Source organism: Odocoileus virginianus, chromosome 6 (assembly GCF_023699985.2).
Source record: "Odocoileus virginianus isolate 20LAN1187 ecotype Illinois chromosome 6, Ovbor_1.2, whole genome shotgun sequence".
Classification (NCBI taxonomy): domain Eukaryota; kingdom Metazoa; phylum Chordata; class Mammalia; order Artiodactyla; family Cervidae; genus Odocoileus; species Odocoileus virginianus.
In genome coordinates this window covers 32,137,392-32,164,082 of record NC_069679.1, presented here as the reverse complement: position 1 = coordinate 32,164,082, position 26,691 = coordinate 32,137,392, and the positions used below count along the sequence as shown (strand labels likewise).

The following is a 26,691-nucleotide window of genomic DNA, read 5'->3' as shown; positions in this document are numbered from 1 at the left end:
TGTATGGTAATAATTGCAGTATATTAAATAGATAGGCTGATTCTGTGATACTATTGACAGAAGTGAAGAGGAATACAGGCATACCACATTTTATTGTGCTTTGCAGATTTTTGATTTTTTTTAACAAATTGAAGGTTTATGGTAACCCTATATGGAGCAAATCTGTTGGCATCATTTTTCTAACATCATTTGTTTACTTCATGTCTCTGGATCATATTTTGATAATTCTTGCAATGTTTCAAGCTTTTTATTAGTAATTGTTCAGGTGATCTGTGATCAGTGAACTTTGTTTCTATTGTAAAGCGATTATGATGCACTGAAAGCTCAGGTGGTGGTATTTTTTTTTTTTTTAGCAGTAAAGTATTGATTAAGGTATATACAATTGCTTTTTAAAGATATATTGCTTTGCACACTTGATAGACTACAGGGTAGTGTAAGCATAAATTTGTATGCACTAGGAAACCAAAAAATTCATGACTTGCTTTACTGCAATATTCATTTTATTGCAATGGTCTGGAACAGAAATTGTAATATCTCTGAGGCATGCCTGTACTGAAATTAGGCAGTTTTTATGTAAGAGGAAGACTTGGGGGGTTTTCCCCGTCTTTTTTTTTCTTTAACGTAATAGGGCGTAGAAGGCAAACAGAAAAAGATAGAGTGAAGGGGTCAACTGAGACAACTACTGCAGAGTGGAAAAGACGACAGCTGGTGACGCACTCCAGAAAGAGGCCCTAGATTGGAATGGATAGTAAACCCATTTGTTTGATAATCTTTATAAATTATAGAAAACTGAGTGCTGATATTTATGAGTATGGTATTATGCTAGATATTATGGTAGAATACAAAGAGGTAAAATATAAAGTTTGTGCCTTCAAGAAGCTTTTGAGTCCTGGATTCAAGAAATAGCCATAAATCTGTAAATAGTGTTATCTGAAAGTTGATACAGTATTTCAGGAATAAGAATTTTTTGTGCATTGAAGTGTTTTGGGAAATACCATCACAAGTTTTTACCTTGAAGATACAGTTGCATCTTAGATAATGCAAGTTAAGGTCAGAAACTTCAAGGAGAATTAGTATGATCAGAGACGGGGAGGTGATAGGTATTTGGAAGTAATGTTGAGGGTGCTTTGGGGAGATTGAGGTAGAAGGAATAAAATGTTCATGTTTGTGAACTGATAGATGATAAAATTGGCAAAGTGAAATAGAATCAAAAGTGGAGAACCTAGAATAACAAGCTAAGTGTTTTAGACTTATCTTAAAAGTGATGTGAAGAGGACTTTTGGAAGATTTTGAATGGAAATGTAACATAGGTAAACAATAATGGAAAATTAATGTAGAAGTTCATGTAGAACAGATTATGGGGGAATATGGAGGAAGTCTGGGTGGTAAGTGATAAGGACTTGGACTGGGGCAGTGGCATTGGGAATGTGATTGCACAGTAATAGGATTTTCCTTTCCTCTTTATTTTCTAAGATCCATTTATTCCACTAACAGACCCACAAATTTTTACTGAACATTTAACATCTGCGAAGGCCATGGTGATACAAAGACTACAGATCCCTTTGCCTGGCCATCAAGGTGTTGAGGGACTGAACGTGGCTACTGAATCAGGATAAGTCAAGGATGACAGTGTGTTGAGCCTGGATGCCAGGAAGAATCAAATTCATGAGAGAGAACTTTTTAGCTTTTTCTTGTGTGACGACTTGCACTCCTTTTATACTGTAGTCTGGTGATAACAAGTTAAGCAGAAGGCATGATCTCATACACATTCCCTTCCACGTGTCATTTTTTTAGGGTATTAAGAATTTGGAATTCTAAGATTAATATATTTTCCATTTCATTTATATTTAGGGAAATGAAGAAAAAGAAGCTTCCAAATGACTCAGGGGATTTAGAAATGACAGAAGGAAAGGACAAAGAAAAAGAAAATGCTCTACACATTGAAACTCATCAGAACACAAGCAAAAATGTCCCAGTTGTTCAGCCAATGAAACGAGGACAAAAGGTAATATTTAGTACTATATGATTCACAAGTGAAGTTGTGAGGTTCCTTTTTTAAAGTTTAAGTGAAATAGAATAATAATCTTGTGTGACTTCTTTTGAAAATTAGTTGAAAAGGTAGTGTTTAGGAGCATAGAGATCACTCTCTGTTCTTTTAAGACCATCTATACAGAAACTCTCTCTCAAGTTATGTAGAAGAGGAATAGGAGATTGATTTATTTGCCAGAGACACTCAGCTAAAAACTGGCAGTGCTGATCTGATAATTTAACTTAGTAGTTTCTTTTTCAATTATTAATGCAGTTTTGGTTACAGTTCTTACCTATTTTATAAAGGTAGGGGATGAAGAAAGACGAGGTAGTGGATATAGACTATACTTTAAAAAATAGCTGTGTAGAGATTATGAGCTGATGTATAGGTGTATCTTTAAGAAAATTAAATTCTTTTGAAATTTTTTTTTTAATTTAGTTTTCTTCTGCTATGGAGTTTTTTATTTTTGGTTGTGCTGGGTCTTCACTGCTGCTTGGGCTTTTCTCGAGTTGAGGCAAGCAGGGGCTACTCTCGAGTTGCAGTGCACAGACTTCTCATTTCAGTGGCCTCTCTTGTAGAGCACAGGCTCTAGGCATGCAAGCTTAAGTTGTGGTGCACGGGCTAAGTGATTGAGGCTCATGGTCTCCAGAGTATATGCTCAGTAGTTGTGGTACATGGACTCAGTTCAATTCCTGGACCAGGGATGAAAGGGGAAAAAAAATCAATTCTCCCTGTATTACTATGTAAATTCAACATGAAGTCATTCAAAAAAGAATTGAGATTTTTAATTACCATTTGAAAGTTCATTTGAAAGAGTACATACCAGAGAATAGTTAAGGGAATCTTGGGAAAGAAGATGAAGGATGGGTCTCCTTACTAGGTAGTAAAATATTTACTGTTAGACTTTCTAAAACAGAATGGTATTAACATAGGAACAGCCAGGTAGAAAAGTGAAGCAGAATAAAATCTAGACACAGAACCATAAATTGTTGTTTTAAAGGGTATGAAGCATTCAGAATTTGTGGCTAGTCATCTTTTAAAAAATCTGGTTTTAAATCTGGTAGAGAAAAGAACCATCAATATAGCTCAATATAATTGAAAGAAAGGGCAAATTGCAGGGTAAGGGGGTAGATCAGAGAAATGTTTATGTAAACAAGGGGACTTTTTTCACCCATCAAATTAATGGATAATGTGTATTCAGTCATTCAGTACAAGTTTGAATATATACCATGGGAATGCCAATCAAGAGTCCTAACAGTGCATTTACCCTCTGACTCAGCAATTCTTATTTTTAGTCATTTATCTTAAAAAAAAGTCATATGTATGCACTAAGGGTATTCGTCCAGCTGATAGTATTAAGGAGCTTTACTTGGGTATTTAACATTTCATCTACAGATGAAGGAGAAGGCAATGGCAGCCCACTCCAATACTTTTGCCTGGAAAATCCCATGGACGGAAGAGCCTGGTAGGCTGCAGTCCATGGGGTCGCAGAGTCGGACACAACTGAGCGACTTTACTTTCACTTTTCACTCTCATGCATTGGAGAAGGAAATGGCAGCCCACTCCAGTGTTCTTGCCTGGAGAATCCCAGGGACGGTGGAGCCTGGTGGGCTGCCATCTATGGGGTCGCACAGAGTTGGACACGACTGAAGTGACTTAGCAGCAGCAGCGACAGATGAAATTTAGGCAGTCAGTCTGCAAATAATGGCTTTGCTTTTCTTATGTTTCTTGTACTGACTCAAACATCAGTACAGTGTGGCATAAAAGTAAGAAATAGCATGCCTCTTTATTATAGTAATACATTAAAGGGACTAATTCTAAGATTTTTTTAATCAAATATTTAATTAAGAGACTAATAATGCATTATTACCCAAATAAAATGCAAGCACGTGTTCAATTATCATGTTCCATATTTCAGAGAAGAGGCAATAAGGATTTATGCCATAAGTTTTTTTACAAACGTATCTAGGATGCTGAGTTCAAGGGTTTGATCCTTTTAAGAGACTGCACCTCTTAATATGTTCCTCTTCATATCTGTCTCATGGGTTACTTTTTAAGCAGTTGATGTCTCACTATAAAGAAAGGTGCAGCAAATCCAGACCCAAAGAACAAACTCATCATAGCTAGTAACCGCCACTTGTTTTCCACTGAAAATGGTATATTCTTCCCTGGACCCTCCTCGTAGTGGCTCCGACGAACCACAGAGGTTGTGAACCTCCGGATGCTCTGTCCCAACATAGCGCTGTTGGAACCTCTACAGAAGATCGAGACTGAACGCGGAAGAAATGGCTGCCGCAAAACGGCTGCTTCCTCACGACCTTGTTCCCCCAACTCTAATTCTAAGATTTTTAACATTGTAGTATGTTTCTTGTGGGTTGTTGGTAGACATCCTTTACAAAGGGCTAGTTTTAATAATCATAAGTTTTACTGAATGCCTTTTCTGCGTCTGTTTTTCTCCCTGAGTGAGTTCATGTGTAAATTACACAATAAAATCCCCTAATTCTGTCCTTGCCTTGTTTGGGTATCTGGGTGATACCAGCTTCATAAAGTAAGTTTAGTACTTTTCCTTTTTTATGCTCTCTAGTGCTTTGTATAAAATGGAGATCATTTGTCCCTTGAAAATTTTTTTTAGCAGTTGGGCCTGATGTTTAGGGATATCTGGCTTCCCTGGTGGCTCAGATGGTAAAGAATCTGCCTACAATGCAGGAGACCCAAGTTCCCTCCCTGGGTTGGGAAGATCCCCTGGAGAAGGAAATGGCAATCCACTCCAGTATTCTTGCCTGGAGAATTCCATGGACAGAGGAGCCTGACTGGCTACAGTCCATGGGGTCACAGAAGAGTCGGACACCACTGAGCAAGTAACACTTTCAGGGTAGGTTTTTAAGTACTTAATTTCTTTAGTGATCATAACTCCATTCAGGTTTTTTTTTTTCAAAGTTGGTTTTCCCAAGCTATATTTTTCCAAAAAACTATTCTTTTTGTTGAGTTTTCCATTTCTTGATTCAATTTATTGGTAATAGTTCATTCTATTCTCAAGTTTTTGTTTTGTTTTTTGTGGTGTAACATACATATAGTGGGCTTCCCAGGTGGCTCAGTGGTAAAGAATCTGCTTGCCTGTGCAGGAGACGCAGTGGACCCAGGTTTGATCCCTGTGTTGGGAAGAGCCCCTGGAGGAAATGGCAACCCACTCCAGTATTCTCACCTGGAAAAATTCCATGGACAGAGGAATCTGGCAGGCTGCAGTCCATGGGGTCTCCAAGGGTCGGACATGATTCAGTACACATGCTACATATATATAGTAATATGCAGATGTTTTGCTTTTAGTTCAGTTTTTATATGCACATATATCTGTGAAACCAACACCCAGAACAAGACCCTTGATTGTTTATATTACTCCAGAAAGCTCACTCTTGCCCCTTTCTAAATAGTATTCCCACCAGAGAAAAACATGTCTTAATCACAGTAGATTATTTTGCCTGGTTTTGAACTTTATGTAAAAAAGCAATCATCCTTTATATATTCCTGTCTTACATCTTTCACTCAACCTTCTGAATAATCCATGTTGTTGTAACAGTTCATTTGCATTGCTAAATAGCATCTGCCAGTTTCTGTCTACTATATTGTTCATCATTGAAGACCTGTATCTTTGAGATTCACAAATATGCATTTCTGTCCTGTATAGCTACGAGTGGAAGTGCTGGGGTTAGAGCGCACATGTTGTGTTTGACTTAGTAGATATTACCAGTTTTTTGGAGTACTTGTACCAATTTCCCACCAAGCTGTGTATCCGAGTTCCAGTTGCTTTACATTGTCACTTTCATTTGGTATTGTTGGCATTTTTCAAGTCATTCAAGTGTGTATATACTGAAATCTTAATTTGGCTTTTAAAAGTTGGGTTGTCCAACTTTCTCACTGATTTCTTTGAAATCCTAAACACATGTCTTTTCTTGGTTTTCTGTACTGCAAATATTTCTCATGTTTTGAGACTTGCTTTTTCACTTCTGTAGTAGTGTTTTTTGATGAGCAGCATTTGTCAATTTTAATGAAGTCTGATTTGTCAATCTTGTATAGTGTTTTTTTGTGTGTGTCTTATTAAATCTTTACGATTTTACAAATTTGTTATTTGGGTCCTAGCTAAGACTAGTCAAGATGAAAGCCTTTGGAGGTGAAGCCTATATGTCTATGGTTTTAAAAACTGGTCGAGTGATTTGGATGTGTACTCAGAGTAAAGAATCAGTTGTTTAATTGATGAAATCCAAAGTATTAAGAGTCTCTGCAATAAATACCCAGCTAAATTTTGCTGCCCCATTTCCTATTCTTATGTGTATCCTGATGACAACCATGTGTGATGACTAGCTGTTACTACTCTGTTCTGTCTTTACATTATAATCTTGCCTTTCCTGTATTCCCAGATGCAGTGAATCTTTCAGTTCTGCTTTATTTCTTCCCTTCAGTTCTTGCTCAAGCTAAAAAAAAAGTCTCCTTTCTCTAAATTATCTTAGATATAAACTTGTTTGCATTTAGAATATTTTGCATTAATTTATTCTGTGTATCTTTTTTTCCACAAGATGGTCAATTGTTTGAGGGTGAGGACTATGGATTTATCCATCTTCAAAGACTCCATATTGGTTGTTAAAGTGGTGCCTTACTGAATAACCATTTTGACAGAATTAGAGAAGTGCCTTTTCTTTATATACATGTCTTAACATTTTCTTACTGCTGAATTTTTCCAACCAAAAATTTTTTTTTTTTTTGTAGAGTAAAATGAAAAAAATGAAGGAAAAATACAAGGACCAAGATGAAGAAGAACGTGAGCTCATCATGAAATTGCTGGGAGTAAGTAACATTTAATAATAAATTTTCATTTGTTTTTCAAGGGGCATCCGGACCACTGCCTATCATATGCTGTGCATTCAGTACTTTGTTAAAGAACTGACAACATTGAAAATACTGTCAGCATTAACTGCTTTTCCCTCTATGAAGTCTGCAGGTTCGAACAAAGAAGAAAAAGGGAAAAAGGGAAAGAAAGGCAAAATAAAGGATGAACCAGTGAAGAAACAGCCCCAGAAACCTAGAGGTGGACCAAGAGTTTCAGACAGCATAAAGAAGGAAACTCCATCCCTTGAAGTTACCACTCATGAGTTACAAGACTTGGCTGTAGATGATCCACATGATGACAAGGTAAGGCTACCACACACATGGGCTTTTGCTTCTTCATTAGGGTGACCAATGATCTCAAGGTTCCCAGGACATGGGATTTACAGTGCTAAAATAAAACCAGGGTGAGTGGTAACCCTATTCCTAATGGGAAGTTACCTTAGAAATACAGCCTAAAAAGAAAAAAGAAATATAGCCTAAAAGACCTAAATTTTAATTGCCATATATAAAAAATGGCAGTGTTGGTTAGCTCCTAAAAAGTTTATCATAAGCCATTAGAAAATTTTATGGAGAAACTAGATTCTGGTGGAAACTTAGTTAAAACAGATAATTAGGATTATGTTGACCGTGAATGAGAAATGAATTTGCACTTTTCTAGGTTTTTCTATAAGAATATATACTGTATTACATGATGTCAAATGTGACTACACAGTGTGAGATGTTAACATTTTTCCAGTTAAGATAGTTGCCTAGTTCTATCAGCTGAGTACAAAAGTCTGGCCTTAATGTGTATCTTCTTGCATGAATATGTACATCTTTTTGAAATTCTGAACAAAGGATTTATTTTATAAATTGGTTTCATTTTATATTCATGGGGTATTTTGTATTTTTATTCATGGAGTTAAACTGGTTGTATGTGTGCTCCATTCAGTGCAGGTTGTGCTTACAGGGATCCTAAATGTATTACTGTTTTCTTGGTTCCCTGAACAGTGTTGTTAGTAGTATTAACTCAGTTTTTGTCTTCAGATTTTTATATTACTTACTCTGTAAACCTTACAAATATTCATAACTGTTAAAAGAATATTCATAATTATCAATGGGCTTCCCTGGCAGCTGAGATGGTAAAGAATCTGCCTGCAGTGCAAGGAGACCTGGGTTCAATCCCTGTGTGGGGAAGATCCCCTGGAGAAGGAATGGCAAGCCCTCTCCAGTATTCTTGTCTGGAGAATCCCATGGACAGAGGAGCCTGGTGGGCTGTACAGTCCATGGGGTCGCAAAGAGTTGGTCCCAACTGAGTGACTAAGACTTTCATTAGCATATATTCTGTGGAGGTCTTTTTTTTAACTTTAGGGCACATCCTTTTTTTTCTTTGAATGGCATCTCTTTCTCATATATTAGACACATGTATTAGTCTATCTTATATTTATCAGTTTTTCTCTTCATAGATTTTAATGGTGTAGAGTTTCAATTTAAGTTACAACTGACTTTTAAAATTTTATATGTTTGAAACAGGAAGAACAAGATCTAGACCAACAGGGAAATGAGGTATGATTTTGTGTTGGGGTTCATACTACAACACTGACTGCAATCTGGGTCCCACAATATCTGGCACACAACTTCTAGCAAGAACTTTAAAAGGCTAAAAAAAAAAAAAAAAAAGACTACAAGCTCTGGAGTAACACATTGTTGTGTTTGAATCCTAACTCTATTACATATAACTACAACCTTGGAAACATTTTTCTTTGTGCCTCAGTTTCCTCATCTGGAAAACGGGATATAATTGCCTCTACCAGGAGAGTTGTGTGAGAACTAAGACAGTATACATAAAGCATTTAGAAAAGTTCATGACATACAGTAAGCACTAACTGTACCAAGTGTTTTGTCCTAAATCTAAATTTACTCATGTTGTTAGATAAATACAGGCAATCTTCTAGGCAGCCCACAAAATGGGAACTCTAAGCCCTAGAATTTCTCCTTAAGAACAGGCATGAGAGATGACTGTTCTAATCCAGTTTCCCAACTTTGACATCTTTAACATTTGGGGATGGATAATTCTTTTTTGTGGGGAGTTGTCCCATCCCTGGCATCTACACTAATAGATGTCAATAATATTGTTTCCGCCCCCAACCCTGCTTGAGTTATGACAACCAAAAATGCCTCCCGTTTTCTCCCTTTCTCTTAAATATATCTAAGTGTCATTTTGAAAATCGTCATTAAGCTCTGCTTTATATATAGCCCCAAAGGGTGAAATATTATATATCAGAAAATTATAAAATGTATTCATTGTTTTATTAGAAATTTCCTATTTTAGGGCTGGTATAAATAGCTTTTGTAATTGTTTTTGTTTTTCCTTTTTAGGAAAATCTGTTTGACTCTTTGACAGGGCAGCCACATTCTGAAGATGTACTACTGTTTGCCATTCCAATATGTGCCCCATATACCACCATGACAAACTATAAGTGAGTCATTATGCGTTTACTCAAGCAGCTGCCACAACATTGATTTATGAATCATTTTGTAATCTCTGTTTAGTAACACATGCAATTCCTTTTTAAAGATACAAAGTGAAACTTACTCCTGGAGTTCAGAAAAAAGGAAAAGGTATTTAAAATCTTTTTGTGAATTATGATTTTAAACATTTCTTGACTGAACAGAAGTAGATTCTTCTATCTTCTGCTTACAGCTGCGAAAACAGCCTTGAATAGTTTCATGCATTCCAGAGAAGCAACAGCAAGAGAAAAAGACTTATTCCGCAGTGTAAAGGTAAAGTATTCCTGTAGAAATCTCTAGAGATTGGTGGTACAGTTAAATGTGAGCAGTTATGATTTTTTTATTTTTGTTTTTGCATTGTTAGCAGATGGAAGCTGCAGCTATTAGAAGACTGCTGTCTTGCTAGAAACAATAAGAAAAAATTTCAGATGAAAATTTTAGAAATGCCATTTTTTTGGCAGCAGAGGACATATAAAGATCATAAGAATGTGATTGTGAAAATATTCAGCCTTTTTTTTTTTTTTTTAAGGACACGGATTTATCAAGAAACATTCCTGGCAAAGTGAAAGTGTCTGCACCCAATCTTCTGAATGTAAAAAGAAAATAGCTGAAATGAAACCCTAAAATATTTGAGAAGAGTCAGTTTTATAGCCTTTTGGAAGTTCAGAGATGAAAACATCATGTAACAAGACTTCCGCATTTAAAAGTGAACTAACATTGCCTTGCTGTATTCGCCAAAATGACTTGGTCTTTTTCCAGTTTTATAGAGAGGAAACACTATGATAGGATTTCCTAAAATATTTGTGGACAGCAAATGCTAATTGTAAGCAACTGCAATTATTCTACATTTTCTTGAAATTTGGAAGGTTAATAGTAAGTATTCATTTCATGTTGTAAAGAAATGGAATAGTGAAGTGGCTCAACTGGTTAGACTATTGACTTAGTAGTCTACTGTATATAACATCTAATATATCTATTACAGGCCAATCGCAAGTTTTGTTTTTCCTGGTGGGGGCTGGGGTGGTTATACATTTAATAAGTCTTGAGGAAGTAGACTTCTTCTGCCTTTACTCATATTAGACTAGATTTTAAATACAAATCATTCCCGTGACTTGGCTTAAGATAACACCTAGAAGAAATTGGTGTTGATAACTTCCATGCATTTATATAATACCATTACTTTTCATCTTAATTTCTTTCTTGTAATCTCATTCATCTCTGTGTCATTTTATTTTCCACCTCTAGTAATTATCAGTAGCATGTTACTGATCTTAACCCAAGAGTATCTTAACCTATAATATTATAAGTGCACTTTCAGGTTTACCACTAAAGACTCCTGACCCAGCTTTTTTCTTCTGTCTCCTAACAATGGAGAATAAAGTCATACATTATTTCCATTCTTTATGAGCTATAAAAGCTGTTGATTTTAAAACAATTCAACAGGCTGCCTCGAGTCAACATGAGCAACTCCGCTTGCCCCGCCCTTACACCAAAGCACTGGGGCCGAGGACTGGACAGCCGTTGGTCCTTCCAAGGTTTCCTTCACCAGCGTAGTCCTATCAACAACCACTTTATGTAGCCTACTGTTTTAAATTCAACATAATAGACTACTCATGCCATTAAAGAAACAGCTAAAATATTAATGTCTTTAGAAAGTAACTTGACCATTTTGATAGTGGTAGGAATAATTAATACAATGTTTCTACAGATATAGACCCTGATGTTACCAAATAGGAAATAATCATTCCTTTGGGTAAAAAGCCCAACTATTAACTTCTGCTGTTAAATACATTTATTGTAAACTTTAGACACAAAAATAGGTTCTCTAGGCCATTCACATGCACAGTAAAACTAAAAAGCTGCAAACTACAACAGTGTATATAATTATACAAATTATTTCACTCTGATGTTTACAGAATTGCTGTCCATGCAAGTGATCAGAGGCATTATCTATGAAGCCTTAAGATCCAGAAGTGTTGTTACTACCAAACCTCTGATTAACACTGTGAAGTAAGTGTTTTGGAAGGCAGTTCCATGAGTTGGCTAACATTTCTTTAAAGCAGATGACAGCTTCTAAACTTAGCCTGAAAGTGGACAAAGAAAAATAATTTCACTTTACTGTTTAGAAGTATATTCACTTGAAAAACTACCAAAAAAGAAAAAGCACTTTAAAGATTTTCACAGGAACTGGATAGTTTTATCAACGAAAGTTTATTATTGCCCTTAAATTATCCATAAATCTATTTTTTCAAGAACACTAATTTAAAGTGTTTAAGAAACAATTAAAAATATGTACCAAGTAAAAAGTTACTTACCTTACAAGAGATTTTGGTTGAACTGAAAATATAAGTATTTCATTACTGTGTGCCTGAAAAACAGACAAGAATACATTAAAAGTATTTCAGAAGAAAGTTTCAGCAATAATACGAAGTGTCCTTTAATAAAGGGTGGTGTACTTACAGCTCTGTGATGGACAAGAAGGTTATTGGCACACCCTCCAAACACAATTACTTCTCCTTCATCACTGGCACAAGCTGTATGCCATAATCTACATTTAAAACAAGAACTTGTTTGAAGTCACCCCAGAGACCAAATTGATAATTTATACTAGAGACTAGAGATGATGAAATAAAGACTAAAAGTCTTTAGCACAGACCAAAACATAAAATCGAGACACAGTTATCTCAAGGAAAAGTACAAAAAGCTAGAAAAATCAATGTCTTTTATCTGGATATCATTATCTCTCTGGTCCATTCCTAATTTATGCAATGAGGAGTCTGAATTGAACAATCTGTTCTCTTTTAAGTTTTTATGAGCAATAAAAGTCTTTGGGAGATGAGTGGTATATGCCCTCTCCTTCTTTTCATAGTCAAGGTCAGTTGTCCTCACACAAAACATCTGAGGAATGTTTTACTCTTCCTGAGTAAACAAAGCATCTTCAGGCCTGACTCTGTGGAAAGAGTATTTGTGCCGAAAGGCATCCTAGTGGCATGACTATACTACTTAGGTTAGAGGCATGGACAAAAATGCAAGCTAACATACAAATGTGCTTTGAACACCAATTCTGACTATATCATTTCCTTTTAGCAGTCTGTAACAATTCTGAGATAAGAAAAGTAGCAGTGTTCTAACAGGCTCTTTTTGGACGATTCAACTTCCTAATATTTGTTATACAGTGTAACTGTACATTTGATTGAAACTTCTTGATTCCCTCACCCTCAAACATTCTTTAGGGTTTTGAATTCTTTCCTAGAAGAGAACCAGAAGTTCCTTTTTCAAATGACAAATCTAGAAACAGTTCTACTCTGGTAAAGAGTTTTAGTATAAATTTTAACGATGTCAGTATTCTGATGAAGCAAAAAGCAAAATCCAGCCCTGTTTTTCATGCACAGATGATGAAAAAGAAAGTACTAATACTAAGAACATTGGTTTTCTTTCAAAAGGTATGATGTTAAACCTTAATGAATGCTAGGGTTTTTATGAGGAAGTGCATGCAGCCAACTGAATTTTCTCATCCATTACCAGTCTTACACATCTCTAAGGACCTTACTCAACATAAGAACTACCTTTTAAATAGTTCGTACCTTGGTTTTTCAGTATGGGGATGATTAAACTGTATCCATTCATTTTTACTGATGCAGTATGTCCACGCATCACCTGATTAAAGCAAAGAAAAAAGCATGAAGTGTGTTATTCTGTCAATGTGACACTGATATTTAAAGAGTGCAGCTTTAGTAAAAACAATAATGAATCAGATTTTGAGTAGATACAGAAAGTATATTTCCTTTTTTCCCCCTGCAGTTAGGCATGTAAGCCCTTAGCACGGCAAAGAGCTCTAGGTAACTTTTTTTTTTAAACTGGACAGATAGATGTGTCATATGAAAACAATGCTATGTATATTATAGGATCAAAATTAATACCAAACCTTCTAACTATCCGTATAGCCCTCTGATAACACCTAAAATACTGATTTTTTCCAGCTATTTATATATTACTTATGAATGACATATAATAACTTTTTAAAATATTTTAAAAGTACTTACTTAGTGGCTGTTTATCAGTGGTAAATCCTCCAAAGAGAAACAGATGATCTGAAGAAACTGGTGTTAGTGAGTGCCAAGATCGGCCAACTGGGCATATGCCTTGTGGAATTCTGAAAATGAGAGCAAAGTTACAATATCTGCATTTAAAAGCCACTACTGTATTTAAAGCAGAGAAATACTGAAGTTTTCTTTAAAATTTTATATGGAATTTTGAAGAGACTTTAAAAAAGGCTTCTTGATATTAACAGCTACACGCTTTTCAATGAACTATTTTCTTGGAAGGAGGGTCAACTTTAGATCTTTTCAACAAACACTGAGCACATGCTCTATGCTAGACATACAGTTATGGGAACTGAAAATTTAAAGATTCCTTAAGGATTTAGTGATCATGTTTACTTAAATTCATTGTTACAGAAAAGGAAAGCAGGTATATTATGTACTAATAATAGAGAGTAAGGGGGAAAATCCATTGACTTTTTTTTTAAAAACTTTCCTAAATAATTATCTAAATGATACCTACAGTTCATTCCACTCCCATGTATCCAGATTAAGATAGTGAAGGTCATTCATTCTAGCATCCTAAAAAAGGATAAATTAACTAGTTATCTTTCTGAGTAACTGAAAAGCACATCTTTGAAACTGTTTTATATACTCACTCGGTATCTGCCTCCAAACACAAAGCCTTTGTTCCCAACAGTTGCACAGGCATGGGCAGCACGAGGTGAAGGTGGTTTACCCTAGTTGTCATAAAAACAATTTAATGAATAAGTGAACGTTTTATAAATACCAGAAAGAAGTCTTTTCTGGAGGTGGGACAGAATGTGCAGAACACTTGAGCTCTTAAGCTGAAGTGCAAACTTCTAATAAACAGCAGCACTGAAGGCTGACTACCAAAACTGGGAGCTTTTGAGAAACATTACCGAATGGGCTAGTTAATAGAATGCTTACTCACTTTACTTTTCTTTTAAAATAAAAGCTAGCACATTATATGACACTGTGTCAGAGGAAAAAGACATCTAACATTTGAGTAATTTAAATCCCAATCCAGCACTAGGTCATTTACTTAATTACAGACAATACCACTTTTAACAGCTATTAGATGACAGATACTGGGCTAGTCTATACACTCATTAACTTTTTCGTTTTAGACTCCTTGGAGAATAATAAGCTGTCAATTTTATACCACTTGCCAACTGCCCTTCTCGTTGAAGCAGCTTTGCTTTAATAATTAATTCATTATTCTTCAGTAACTCACAGTAGTTATAGGCTGGCTCCAGATAAACGTTTCAGTGTCTAAAATATGTACATGATCATTCCATCCTCTTGGATGACTTGAATTCTACAGAAAGTAAGAAAGAATCTGAGTTAGTTTTCACAAATAATGTTTGTAAAACAGCCTTTGGTTTATTAACAGGGCAAAATGAACAAAGCTATTAGCAAATGAAGTATATTATTTCAACAGACTAAGTAGGCCACATATGCAAATACGAAACTTCATTTACCCAAAAAGATGTTTCATCAAATTCAAAAGTTCCCAATACTTTATCTTCAGGTAAATATCCATACCCTCCAAAAAATATTAACCTGTTTGATAAAAAACCAAGACATTAAAAATTCAAACATCCATAGATATAAGAGATTTTTTTTTTGTTTTGTAATATTCCATGAGCTGAGAAGGCACACTTGAGTATATAAAAATACTTATTCAAATAATAATGGCTAATATGGCTAACAACGATGTCTTAGGTGCTTTGCCGTTAATTTACTTAATCTTCATGGGCCTTCAGAGGCATGTTACATGATTACAATGGTTATTAGCGAAGGATACGTGAATGGCAAAATACTTTTCACATAAAAACCCAAACCTGTGGTGCTGCTGACTCACTTGTTTTTATATACCCAGACACCGAGTTTGTCCTTTGATGATGGAGGAACTCCTTGGCAGTCAATTCTTTCCCAGTGTAATACTCGATCTGTGGACCTTGAATCCAGCATGTAGAACTGCCAGAAGCAATGTTAGATTTTGTTACATGAAGGAAATTCAACCATGGCATTTAATGTTATTGCACTTATGCTAATAAGAATGTCTAATTCAGTACTACTAAAAGTATAATTGCAAACTGGCTGCCAGTCTGCAAAATGTTACCTAGTCTGAGTCTAGATAAGAAATTTCTGCCAGAATGTAAATTACCTAAGTCACTGTGCACCTTGTTTGTGTTCAGCCTATTTTTTTTTCCCCATACCACTTTCCGGCTGAAGGATTAGAAGGTGTGTTAATTTACTACATTCTTTGCCTGAGATAGGCACTTTGAATTGTACTGATCTAATTTATGTATATTGGGATGGTATTACCAAAAAAAAAAATCAAACTTAGCAATTCATCTTCAAATTCAATTTAACAAATATGTCTTAAGTGCCAACTTAACTAGGAGCTAAGGATAAATCTTAAAAGACTAAGTATTCATTTGTCTTTCAGAGGGATCACATCCAGGTACTTATATTTAAATAGTCAATAAGTTAACTTTTTTTTTAACTTCTTTTTTTTTAAGCTCCTAAAGCTTCTTTTGCTCAACCCTACTCATTTAACTATTAACCATTTCTCTGACCACTCCCCTTTACTAAAGCCACAACTAGTCTTTCCCCCAAGTTTCCTCATGTTGTGTCAAAGTTAGTTTTCTCCCCTTTGACCCTGAGAAATACATGGCTCAACTACAGCCTACAGCAGTGCCTCACAAAACCTTTTAGGCACAAAACCCTTTCTTCCAACAAAATCTTAAACAAACGCCTAAATATAAAAATAAGAACCTGAAGAAATGGCTTCTCTGTTTACAACATACCCAACAAAAATCTGGGTTCACTGTGACAAGGGGCAAAACTTGTGCCCGTCCTATGAAGAAACAGAAAACACATGCTCCCCTGCACCTCCAGATGCTGCTGGGCAGGACCAGTGTGACAGGGCTCAACACTGAAAGAAAAGCTACGCCATTTAGTGGGGAAGTTCACCACTTAGAGCGTGTCAGGTCGATGCATGGGTGAGCCATGAGTAGTGTCATAAAGGCTTTTCTTTGGATGGCAAAGAAGAGAAAAATAGATTCCAACTACATGCCATCTGGAAAAGGCAAAACTATGGAGACAATAAAAAGACTGATAGTTAGCAGGAGTTTAGGGGGAGAGAGGAGATGTATACACAAAGTACAGAAGTTTTTATGAGCACTGAAATACTTTGTGTGACATTATAATAATGGATATATGTCATACTTTTGTCCAAACCCAAAGAGCATGCAACACTATTCACTTAATTGAAGTGAACTGTGATTTACCTTAGGGTGAACTGTAAATAAATAAATAGGTGGAGCTACAATTGTTAAAAGGAAGGAGGAAAAGGGTGGTGTGAAGCCTGCCTAACCCTATATACTTCTCTCACAGGTGTCCCAAAGCATCCCCCCCGCAAATCCCTAGAGTTCGTAGGAGCACAGTTTGAAATCTGAAACCAGTTCAGCCCACATGCTCCATCTATGCCAAATCACTTGGCATTTCCATAAACCAGACATATCTGCTTGTAACTCTGCATCTTGATACCTATATATCTTGCATAATACCCCTTCCAATTGTAGTATGTGATTCCACTCAAGCATCACTTCCTGGGTTAACACTTTCTGTTTTTCTGTTCCTCTGTCCTACCAAACACAATGGTAAGGATTCTTTTTCAGATTCAACAATATTTACTGAGCTATTACTATGAGCTGACTCTCTTTCTCTTTATGCTCCCGAAATTGTTTATGTATGTGTGTCCTGTCTAGAATGTGAGCTTCTAGAGGTGGGGACTGTATCATTCATCTGTCTCCAATGTCTAAGCAAGTGCTCGCAGTAAGATGCTTACTAAGTTGCTAAATAAATGAATTTTTTTTAAAGTGTCTACATATATCACTGAAACAGATCAAACAGGCAAGAGTGAATGGTGACATTTTGGGAATCAGTGAACTAAAATGGACTAGAATGGGTGAATTTAACTCAGATGACCATTGTATCTACTACTGTGGGCAAGAATAACTTAAGAAGAAATGGAATAGCCATCATAGTCAACAAAAGAGTCCAAAATGCATATTTGGATGCAGTCTCAAAAATGACAGAATGATCTGTTTGTGTCCAAGGCAAACCATTCAGTATCACAGTAATCCAAGTCTATGCCCCAACTAGTAATGCTGAAGAAGCTGAACGGTTCTATGAAGACCTACAAGACCTTTAGAACTAACACCCAAAAACAATGTCCTTTTCATTATAGGGGACTGGAATGAAAAAGTAGGAAGTCAAGAAACACCTGGAGTAACAGGCAAATTTGGCCTTGGAGTACGGAATGAAGCAAGACAAAGGCTAATAGAGTTTTGCCAAGAGAACACACTGGTCGTGGCAAACACCCTCTTCCAACAATATAAGAGATGACTACACATAGACATCACCAGATGGTCAATACCAAAATCAGATTGATTATATTCTTTGCAACCAAAGATGGAGAAGCTCTATACAGTCAGCAAAAACAAGACTGGGAGCTGCCTGTGGCTCAGATCATGAACTCATTGCCAAATTCAGACTTAAACTGGAGAAAGTAGAGAAAACCACACCAAAATAAAATCCCTTACAATTATACACTGGAAGTGACAAACAGATTCAAGGGATCAGATCTGATAGGAGTGCCTGATGAACTATGGACGGAGGTTCATGACACTGTACAGGAGTCAGGGATCAAGACAATCCCTAAGAAAAAGAAATGCATAAGGCAAACTGGTTGTCTGAGGAGGCCTTACAAACAGCTGTAAAAAGAAGTGAAAGGCAAAGGAGAAAAGGAAAGATACATCCATTTGAATGCAGAGTTCCAAAGATTAGCAAGGAGAGATAAGAAAGCCTTCCTCGATCAGTGCAAAGAAATAGAGGAAAACAATAAAATGGGAAAGGCTAGAGATCTATTCAAGAAAATTAGAGATACCACGGGAACATTTCGTGCAAAGATGGGCTCAATAAAGGACAGAAATGGTATGGACCTAACAGAAGCAGAAGATATTAAGAGGTGGCAGGAATACACAGAAGTAGTATACAAAAAAGATCTTCACAAAACAGATAATCACGATGGTGTGATTACTCACCTAGACCAGACATCCTGGAATTTGAAGGCAAGTGGGCCTTAGGAAGCATCACTATGAACAAAGCTAGCGGAGGTGATGGAATTGCAGTTGAGCTATTTCAAATCCTGAAAGATGATGCTGTGAAAGTGCTGCACTCAACATGCCAACAAATTTGGAAAACTGAGCAGTGGCCACAGGACTGGAAAAGGTCAGTTTTCATTCCAATCCCAAAGAAAGGCAATGCCAAAGAATGCTCAAACTACCACACAATTGCAGTCATCTCACACGCTAGAAAAGTAATGCTCAAAATTCTCCAAGCCAGGCTTCAACAGTACGTGAACTGTGAACTTCCAGATGTTCAAGCTGGATTTAGAAAAGGCAGAGGAACCAGAGATCCAACTGTCAACATCCGCTAGATCATGGAAAAAGCAAGGGAGTTCCAGAAAAATATCTACTTTTGCTTTATTGACTATGCCAAAGCCTTTGACTGTGTGGATCACAACAAAGTGGAAAATTCTTAAAGAGATGGGAATACCAGACCGCCTGACCTGCCTCTTGAGAAACCTGTATGCAGGTCAGGAAGCAACAGTTAGAACTGGACATGGAACAACAGACTGGTTCCACATCAGGAAAGGAGTATGTCAAGGTTGTATATTGTCACCCTGCTTATTTAACTTATATGCAGAGTACATCATGAGAAACGCTGGGCTGGAACAAGCACAAGCTAGAATCAAGATTGCCAGGAGAAATATCAATAACCTCAGATATGCAGATGACACCACCCTTATGGAAGAAAGCAAAGAACTAAAGAGCCTCTTGATGAAAGTGAAAGAGGAGAGCGAGAAAGTTGGCTTAAAGCTCAGCATTCAGAAAACTAAGATCATGGTATCTGGTCCCATCACTTCATGGCAAATAGATGGAGAAACAGTGGAAACAATGACAGACTTTATCTTTTGGGCTCCAAAAATCACTGCAGATGGTGACTGCAGCCATGAAATTAAAAGACGCGTGCTTCTTGGAAGAAAAGTTATGACCAACCTAGACAGCATATGAAAAAGCAGAGACATTACTTTGCCAACAAAAGTCCATCTAGTCAAAGCTAGTAGTATGGTTTTTCCAGTAGTCATGTATGGATGTGAGAGTTGGACTATACAGAAAGCTGAGTTCCAAAGAATTGATGCTTTTGAACTGTGGTGTTGGAGAAGACTCTTGAGAGTCCCTTGGACTGCAAGGAGTTCCAACCAGTCCATCCTAAAGGAAATCAGTCCTGAATATTCATTGGAAGGACCAATGCTGAAGCTGAAACTCCAATCCTTTGGCCACCTGATGTGAAGAACGGACTCATTGGAAAAGACCCTCATGCTGGGAAAAATGACTGAAGGCGGGAAGAGAAGAGGATGACAGAGGATGAGGTGGTTGGATGCCATCACCAACTCAATGGACATGAGTTTGAGGAAACTCTGGGAGTTGGTGATGGACAGGGAGGGCTGCCATGCTGCAGTCCACGGGGTCTCAAAGAGTTGGACATGACTGAGCAACTGAACTAACTGAACATATATTACATGCATCTTTCTGACTGCATCTGTCTTGTATGGGCCTGAGAAAAACATGCCTTTTTCCTATTTGGGCAAAACATAGACAAAAGTCTGAACAACAGTATCTTATGGTGCCATGTTATAGGAATGTTAGTATATGAAATTTTGTCAGTGTTAATTTCTCCTTACAACTTTTTGAGTTGTGGCCAGTTAAAGTTTACTGTGTGTGTTAGTTGCTCAGGTGTGTGCAACTCACTATAATTCCATGGACTGTAGCCCGCCAGGCTCCTGTCCATGGGATTCCCCAGGCAAGAATACTGTAGTGAAAAGCCATTCCTTTCTCCAGGGGATCTTCCCAACCCAGGGATGGAATCCAAGTCTCCTGCATTGCAGGCAGATTCTTTACCATCTGAGCCATCAATACCCCACCTCGCCCCCCAAACTGCATCTTGTTTTTAGTTTACTAATATTCATCTAATACTACAGCATTTTATTAATAAGAGAATAAGTAGCTGCAAAGAACATATCACAATCAAGTACACATGTTTTTAAACTTGAACAGGAATAAACTGGGTTAACCTTAGAAATCTAAAGTGGTCTGAAAAAGAACAAAATTGCCTTAAACCATCCTTACACACACTAACCTTATTTGTATTGCCTCTTGAATGGTGTCCTCCAAACAAGTACAGCACCCTGTCCACACACACGGCACAGCTTCCTGACATAGAAGGAGGAACATCACCCTCAGTGTTAATTTTTTTCCTGAGAGGGAAAGAACTGAATGTAAATAAATTTCCCCAAGAAGAAGAAATGCAACAATGTATCCATTCTTCTAATTCTATCCCCACAATAAAAGGAAAAAATAAGGTGTGAGTAGCCATGCTGAGGTCTCTTCTGGCTCTAAAATTAATTAGAAGAATGAACTAACTTGTCCCTGCCACCCCCTCCACAGGCTGTGCCAGCAGGCACTAACGTGACAGCACGGGAGGTTCTGAAAGCCTACATGTCATGTATTACTCTAGGAGCAAACCATCTTAACATTTCTCTAACTAAATTGTTTGCTTTTTCTAGTTACTTGACTATAAATGATGGTTTTGGTTTTTTGAGTGGGCCAAGAACCCAAAGGAAGAAAATCTCAAAATCTCAGTCCTGACAGATTAATAAGTATTTTTTAATTCAGTCACCTTTAACCATTCAAATTAGTCTGATTCCAACCTTATGTAATACTACAGACACTCAGGTAGTGTCTACTATAGGCCAACCATTCCTCTGAGTGCTCTTTACCTGTTTTAACTCATTCTAAGTCTAAAAGTGAATCTGAATCAAAAGGTTAATTCTAAGATTCAGAATATTAATATGACATTCAAGGGTTTCTGCTCCTAATATCACTTCATCTGTGTTAAGCTTTATGTCTGTCTGTTTCTGGCTGTGCTGTGGCACATGCCGTAGCTTAGTTCCTCGATCTAGAACTGAACCCGTGCCCCCTGCAGTGGAAGCACGGAGTCTTAACCACTGGACCACTAGGGAATTCCCAATTTTTAAGTTTTGATAGGCTGATTTTGTAAAAATTCTTTATGGGGTTGAATTTTCTTTTTTAATTAAAGCTTCCCCATTAAAGGAATACAATTATAAATGCCAAGTTCTCTAGAAAAAGATCATTAAACAGCTAGATTAACACTGGCTATATGCAAAAATAATCCTGGTTTACCTTCTGTTGAACTCTTAAATCAAGTGGAACTAGTATTCTCCTACTTCTGAGATCTCTAATGTGCTAAAATATATAACAGACTAAGTTTTCATAAAGCAAACCATGGGGAAAACTACTTTCTAAATCCTCAAACCCAGCCAACCCAGCATTTTGAGAATTCATTAATTCTGCTAAGAACGTACTCAAAAATTACTGGTATGAAACTGGCAAAAAGTCCTTTCAGAATAACCCCAGTTTGCATGGATGGCAAATTTAATTTTGTTTTTAAGGCAAAACATGCTAATTCAAAGAAATGTGCATAGAAATTTTAATATTAGAGCTCATTAAAATAGAATACTACCTTCATTTCTAGCAAATAGTTTAGAAATTCTTCTCACATTCAAAATACATTAACAGAAGACATAACATATTGAATATATATATGGAACTTTTATTGTATTTCCATTCCAGGGTCTGAAGCCTCTACCTCTTTAATATTGCTATAATACTTGCCACAGTTCTGAATAGAAATTTCTTCAAAGGTCATAAAAGCATCTAGTAACTACTGAAGAAATACAGAAGTATTTAAGGTTAGAAGCTATGCTAAGCTAGTTGAATACTGTTTTCAAAATATACAGCTAGGTTAGCATCTTTAATTAAAGTGCTTTTATTCAGTAGTATGGGTTTTACAGAGTATGTTTTTGTTTGCAACCTTATTTGGATGTTCTAGTCCCCCTCTTAATATCTACAGTTACCATCTTCCAGTCTCCATGTTGTAGATCCAGAGTTCTTCTCTAGGCAGATAGAAGTCATATAATCCTCTGACTTGATTACTCTAAAACAACAACAAAAAGTTGCAAATACAAAAAATAACTTGTATTCTAAAAAGGCACTATTGTATATTTTTTCACATCTATCTCATTTGATACCGAGAGTTACAAGAAGTTAAACAGGTTTTAACAATTCTATGACAGGTACAGTTCTCCCTACCCCATGCCATATACTCAAGGTAATGCTTAATATAGACAGGCCTCAATTCACATTCTTGATACAGCAGTTGCAATGATGCACGAAGTTAACAGATCTCCAGGTAATCTCTAAGGCTACTTTATCCTGAACACTCCACGCACCAAATCTGAGTTACATGACCTCATGGGAGATTATCTGTGTCATGTTGGCAGGCTAAAGAAAGTTCAACCTTGAAAGCACCTGATCCACACTAACAGGCCAGACGTTCTTCCCTTTTACCCATTCTTTCTCTACCAAGAAACAGAGACAGCAGAACTGCAAATATCAAGTCCTTGTACAAAATCTTAAGTTCCTTGTTCTGTTCCATTTCCCTTCAGATCGAGCTTACTATATACCAGAACCAGCGAAGTGCTATCCATGGAGTGCTATATTTAATCCTCACAACCACCATAAGAAATAGCTGGTATAGGTTTCTCAGAGAAGTTGCCCAAGGCTATTCAGCAAGAAATGGTGGAGCCAGGATTCCAGCCTCCTTTCTCTGAATCTGCAACTTCAGCCACCCGGCCTGACCCCTCCGGACTTTGGACCAACCACCCTGGCCACCTTCTGGACAAGGCTAACATACAGTAAACAGCTGCAGTTCACTAGGAATGGGTGTCAGAGTCACAAGCTTAAAAAACACACAGAACAGAACATCTGGGCATGTAAACATTTCTCTTCCCACTCGACCACTTATGAAACAAAAACGCTGGGAGCAAGATAGCAGGTTGACCCAGAGTACGTCAGTCTGGCAGGAGGAGGAAAACTGACTTCTGTGTATGAAGCTAAGGTTTACTGAAATCAAAACAATCTCCCAAGGGCCTCTGGTGTGTGGTACTCTTAGGGTTGTAGCCAGAATGTGGAGGGAAGCCTGTTTGAGAACTACAAACTTCCTTCACTAGTCACGCTTCTCCACCCCGCCTCAGCCCTGGGCATCCAGGCTCTCCACAACTCACCTTCAGAATCTTCCACCCGCACAACCCTTCTCCCCTTCTCCCCTCACCTTCCCTCTTCCTACAGACGACTAACAGTTTTATTTTTCTCCAAGGCAATTATTTACATTTTAATAAAAGTCACCCGGTACCAGCCACCTTGCTCCTACCAAATACCCTCCTCTGAACACCTATTCATTGGAGGCTGGGGAAAACATTTCAGATTAAGTAGGATTAGGAGAAAGGAATCAAAGGAAGTAATTAAGACAGCTTTTCCCCAGCTATCTTTTCAGAGTCATCTCAAAAAATAGTCACATCAACTGTAGCATAAGCTAAAATCTATTATCAGAATCACCTAGTGCTTCCAAGTCATGGAAGGCACTGCTGTCCAGGACTAGATTTCTAGCAAATTGGAGCGGGGGCAGATCATTTTTTTTAAAAAAGGGACTAAAAATATTTCTGGTAAGAACAGATCCAAACCACCCCAGTAAATGAAATAAGACGATTCTAGAATGTGGAGTGTTATCTCAATCCTTTCTCAGCTGAAACCAAAAGGAAAATAGCCCCGAAACATTCGAGTAACACTAGGATGGCAGGTGCACAGGGTGGCTGGGACTCCTGAACCGGCGGGAAGGTTCAACAAGCCAATTCTTGCGGCCTTGGGGAATGCCGGCGCATATTCCCTACGCGGTCGCCTCCTCATAAATTGGCCACGGGACCAGCGGGCACCGGACCCTGGCTCTGTAAGGCAGTGTGCTCCTAGGAGGCCCGATAACAAATAAAGAGTGACCTCACACACCGTCCCTTCTTACACCCCAACCCTTTAAATAAAAACACGTTTCGCGGTCTCGCACCGCCCGCCTCGCCCTCCACAGGTAAAGCTCGGACATCTAAGAGCGCGCTGGGTAAGCGCGGGCAAGGAGCGGGGAGCAGGCTTTGTAAGCAGAAGGCGGCCGTGACAACAGTCCAGGAGCCCTGGGGCGGGTGGGGAGACCCGTGGGAAGATTCCCACACTCGCAGGAGAACGAACCAACCGGCGGAGTCGCGGCGCGGGGGCGCTGGAGGCGCCCTTCCCGCCCGGCCAGCCGCCCCCGACCAGTAACTGCCGGCCGACGCCCGCCGCGACCCGGCCGCCCACTGACCTTGTAACCGCCCCAGACGAACATGTGGCGCCCGTCGCTGACGGCGACGTGGCCGCTGCGCTCGGCGGGGCAGGCGAGCTCCGCGGATTCGTAGCCTTCGTAGGCCGGCCCTGGGAGCTCGTCTTCCCGCAGGTCCTCGTAGCCATCGGCCATCTTGAGGCTGCACTTCGGTTCACCAGAATCCCCGCACCCGCGGAGGAGAAAAAGACAAAGGAAAAGAGAGAGACGCGCGGCGGCGGCGAAAGGCTCGGTGTTACAGCCGCGCCCCGCCGCCCGGGCTTCTGTCCTCCCGGCCCGTCTCTGCGAGGACGGCCTCTCGCCGCCGGCGGAGGGGTTGCGGGCTGGGGGCGGCCAGGGCGCTGGGACGCGAGCAGGGCGGGCAAGGGTCCGCCTCGGGCTGATACCAGCTCCAGCCCGTCAGCCCCGCCTCCAGCTCGCTTCTCGCCTCGAAGGGCCCTTGTTTACGCCGCGCTGGGAGCCGCCCGTTCCGCTGACGCCGCTAGCCGGGATCCGGAAGTGCGGCGGGCGCTGAGCGTCCCCTGCTCCGAGTCCTCCCGCCGCCTGCGCCTGCCGGGCCAGGGCCCAGAAGCTAAAGGTACTTCCAAGCACCTCCGAGCCTCCCTTCATCACGAGGAGATGCTGAATTAGCTAGACGCTTGCAAAAGAGTCTTTCTTCCCAAGAAGGTCTTGTTTGACGGAAGGATATTCACAGCCCAGAAGCGGGTGGCAAATGGCTCAGCTAGTAAGTTTGAGGTTTCAGGGTCTCCAGAGTCGGTGCCCTCTCTTCCCCAGGACACTGGATGGGGGTGGCACCTCTACCCTCACGCGTGGTCCCAGGTGGCCACAGCCGCGATCGCTGGGCGGCTTCCGGGCGGAGGCGCCGCTGTGTCACTCGAGGCAGCTCCGGGACTGCGTGCCACCGCGATTTGCCTGCAGAACGGATCATGACGTCTCTTCTCGATAAGCTCTTTTGGTCCAGCAGAAATTTTAATTCAGTGCTGCATCCTCCACCCAGTTTGGAAAATTGTGCTTAAAAAGTGTTTCAGAAAAAAAAAAAAAATCTGCAACAAAAAAACTGTTTCAGAAATCTTCACCTCCCAGGCCTTCAGGGAGGAAAGTGAATCCTGTTCACACAGACGCTATTTTAGCTTACATTTTATATGACACTTTTCAATTAGATCAAGAGAAAATTAAGAATTATTGTGATCTAAGCTAGCCGGAATAGCTTAGTTAGGAGAGCGTTAGACTGAAAATTAAGAATTATTGTGATCTAAATTTGATTCCTCACTTGTAAAACATTGAGACAATGGAATATTATTCAGTACTGGAAAATGAGCCATTTTTTTCATGCCATGAGAAGACATGGAGGAAACTTAAATGCATATTGTGTGTTAGTTGCTCAGTCGTGTCCGACTCTGCAACCCCATGAACCGTAGGCCGCCAGGTTCCTCTGTCCATGGGATTTTCCAGGCAAGAATACTGGAGTAGGTTGCCATTTCCTTTTCCAGGGGACCTTCCCGACTCAGAGATTGAACGCGTATCTCCCACATTGCAGGCAGATTCTTTACCATCTGAGCTACCAGGGGAGCCCAAATGCATATTACTAATGAAATAAGCCAATCTAAAAAACGTACACACTGTATAATTCTAACTGTATAACATGAAAAAGGCAAAAATATGAAAACAGTAAGATATCTATGGTTGCCAGGGCTTAGTGGGGAGGGAGGAATAAATGGGCAGAACACAGAGGATTTTTAGAGCAGTGCTTAGTTTCTATGTTACTATAAAGGTAGATAAATGTTATTACACATTTGTCTAAGCCTATAAAAC

General features: G+C 38.8%; 2 protein-coding genes and 2 pseudogenes across 7 annotated transcripts in view; 2 read left to right on the top strand and 2 right to left on the bottom strand.

Moving 5' to 3' along the window:
- Window positions 1-13,078, top strand: part of NEMF (nuclear export mediator factor) — a 51,820-nt gene extending 38,742 nt beyond the window's left edge. For all 4 annotated transcript variants that reach the window (XM_020910536.2, XM_020910529.2, XM_020910524.2 and 1 more), the window contains exons 26-33: window positions 1,852-2,005; window positions 6,788-6,865; window positions 7,013-7,210; window positions 8,420-8,452; window positions 9,266-9,366; window positions 9,465-9,508; window positions 9,591-9,670; window positions 9,927-13,078. In XM_020910536.2, coding sequence (XP_020766195.2) covers window positions 1,852-2,005; window positions 6,788-6,865; window positions 7,013-7,210; window positions 8,420-8,452; window positions 9,266-9,366; window positions 9,465-9,508; window positions 9,591-9,670; window positions 9,927-10,004 — 766 coding nt within the window. In that variant the 3' untranslated portion in view covers window positions 10,005-13,078. The remainder of the gene's footprint in view (window positions 1-1,851; window positions 2,006-6,787; window positions 6,866-7,012; window positions 7,211-8,419; window positions 8,453-9,265; window positions 9,367-9,464; window positions 9,509-9,590; window positions 9,671-9,926) is intronic.
- Window positions 1,445-4,399, bottom strand: LOC139035610 (cytochrome c oxidase subunit 7C, mitochondrial pseudogene; annotated as a pseudogene).
- KLHDC2 (kelch domain containing 2) lies at window positions 11,172-25,333 on the bottom strand. 3 transcript variants are annotated; one of them, XM_070469097.1, is made up of 13 exons: window positions 24,862-25,333; window positions 22,535-22,614; window positions 20,737-20,810; window positions 15,326-15,441; window positions 14,943-15,024; window positions 14,696-14,779; window positions 14,097-14,177; window positions 13,961-14,019; window positions 13,441-13,550; window positions 12,982-13,054; window positions 11,858-11,945; window positions 11,713-11,765; window positions 11,172-11,481 (listed from the first exon to the last, which is right to left on the bottom strand). In XM_070469097.1, exons 1-13 carry the CDS (start codon window positions 25,005-25,007, stop codon window positions 11,358-11,360), a joined length of 1,170 nt encoding a protein of 389 aa, XP_070325198.1. In that variant the 5' UTR covers window positions 25,008-25,333; the 3' UTR covers window positions 11,172-11,357. The 3 variants fall into 3 exon arrangements, with proteins under 3 accessions (XP_070325198.1, XP_020766251.1, XP_020766257.1); XM_020910592.2 differs by having other exon boundaries at window positions 20,737-20,854; window positions 24,862-25,332; XM_020910598.2 differs by lacking the exon at window positions 24,862-25,333 and adding an exon at window positions 24,574-24,624 and having other exon boundaries at window positions 20,737-20,854.
- On the top strand, window positions 16,227-16,350 carry LOC139035800 (small nucleolar RNA SNORA11; annotated as a pseudogene).
- Window positions 25,334-26,691: the final 1,358 nt, after the last annotated feature.

What these genes read in the sequence shown, in the direction of transcription:
- KLHDC2 (XM_020910592.2), bottom strand. Translation starts at nt 25,014, where the DNA reads ATGGCCGATGGCTACGAGGACCTGCGGGAAGACGAGCTCCCAGGGCCG. An exon ending in AACATGGAGACTGGAAGATG is followed by an intron (nt 20,855 to 22,534) that starts GTAACTGTAGAT and finishes TTTCCCTCTCAG; the next exon opens with GAAAAAAATTAACACTGAGG. An exon ending in TGTTTGGAGGCAGATACCGA is followed by an intron (nt 14,020 to 14,096) that starts GTGAGTATATAA and finishes ATCCTTTTTTAG; the next exon opens with GATGCTAGAATGAATGACCT.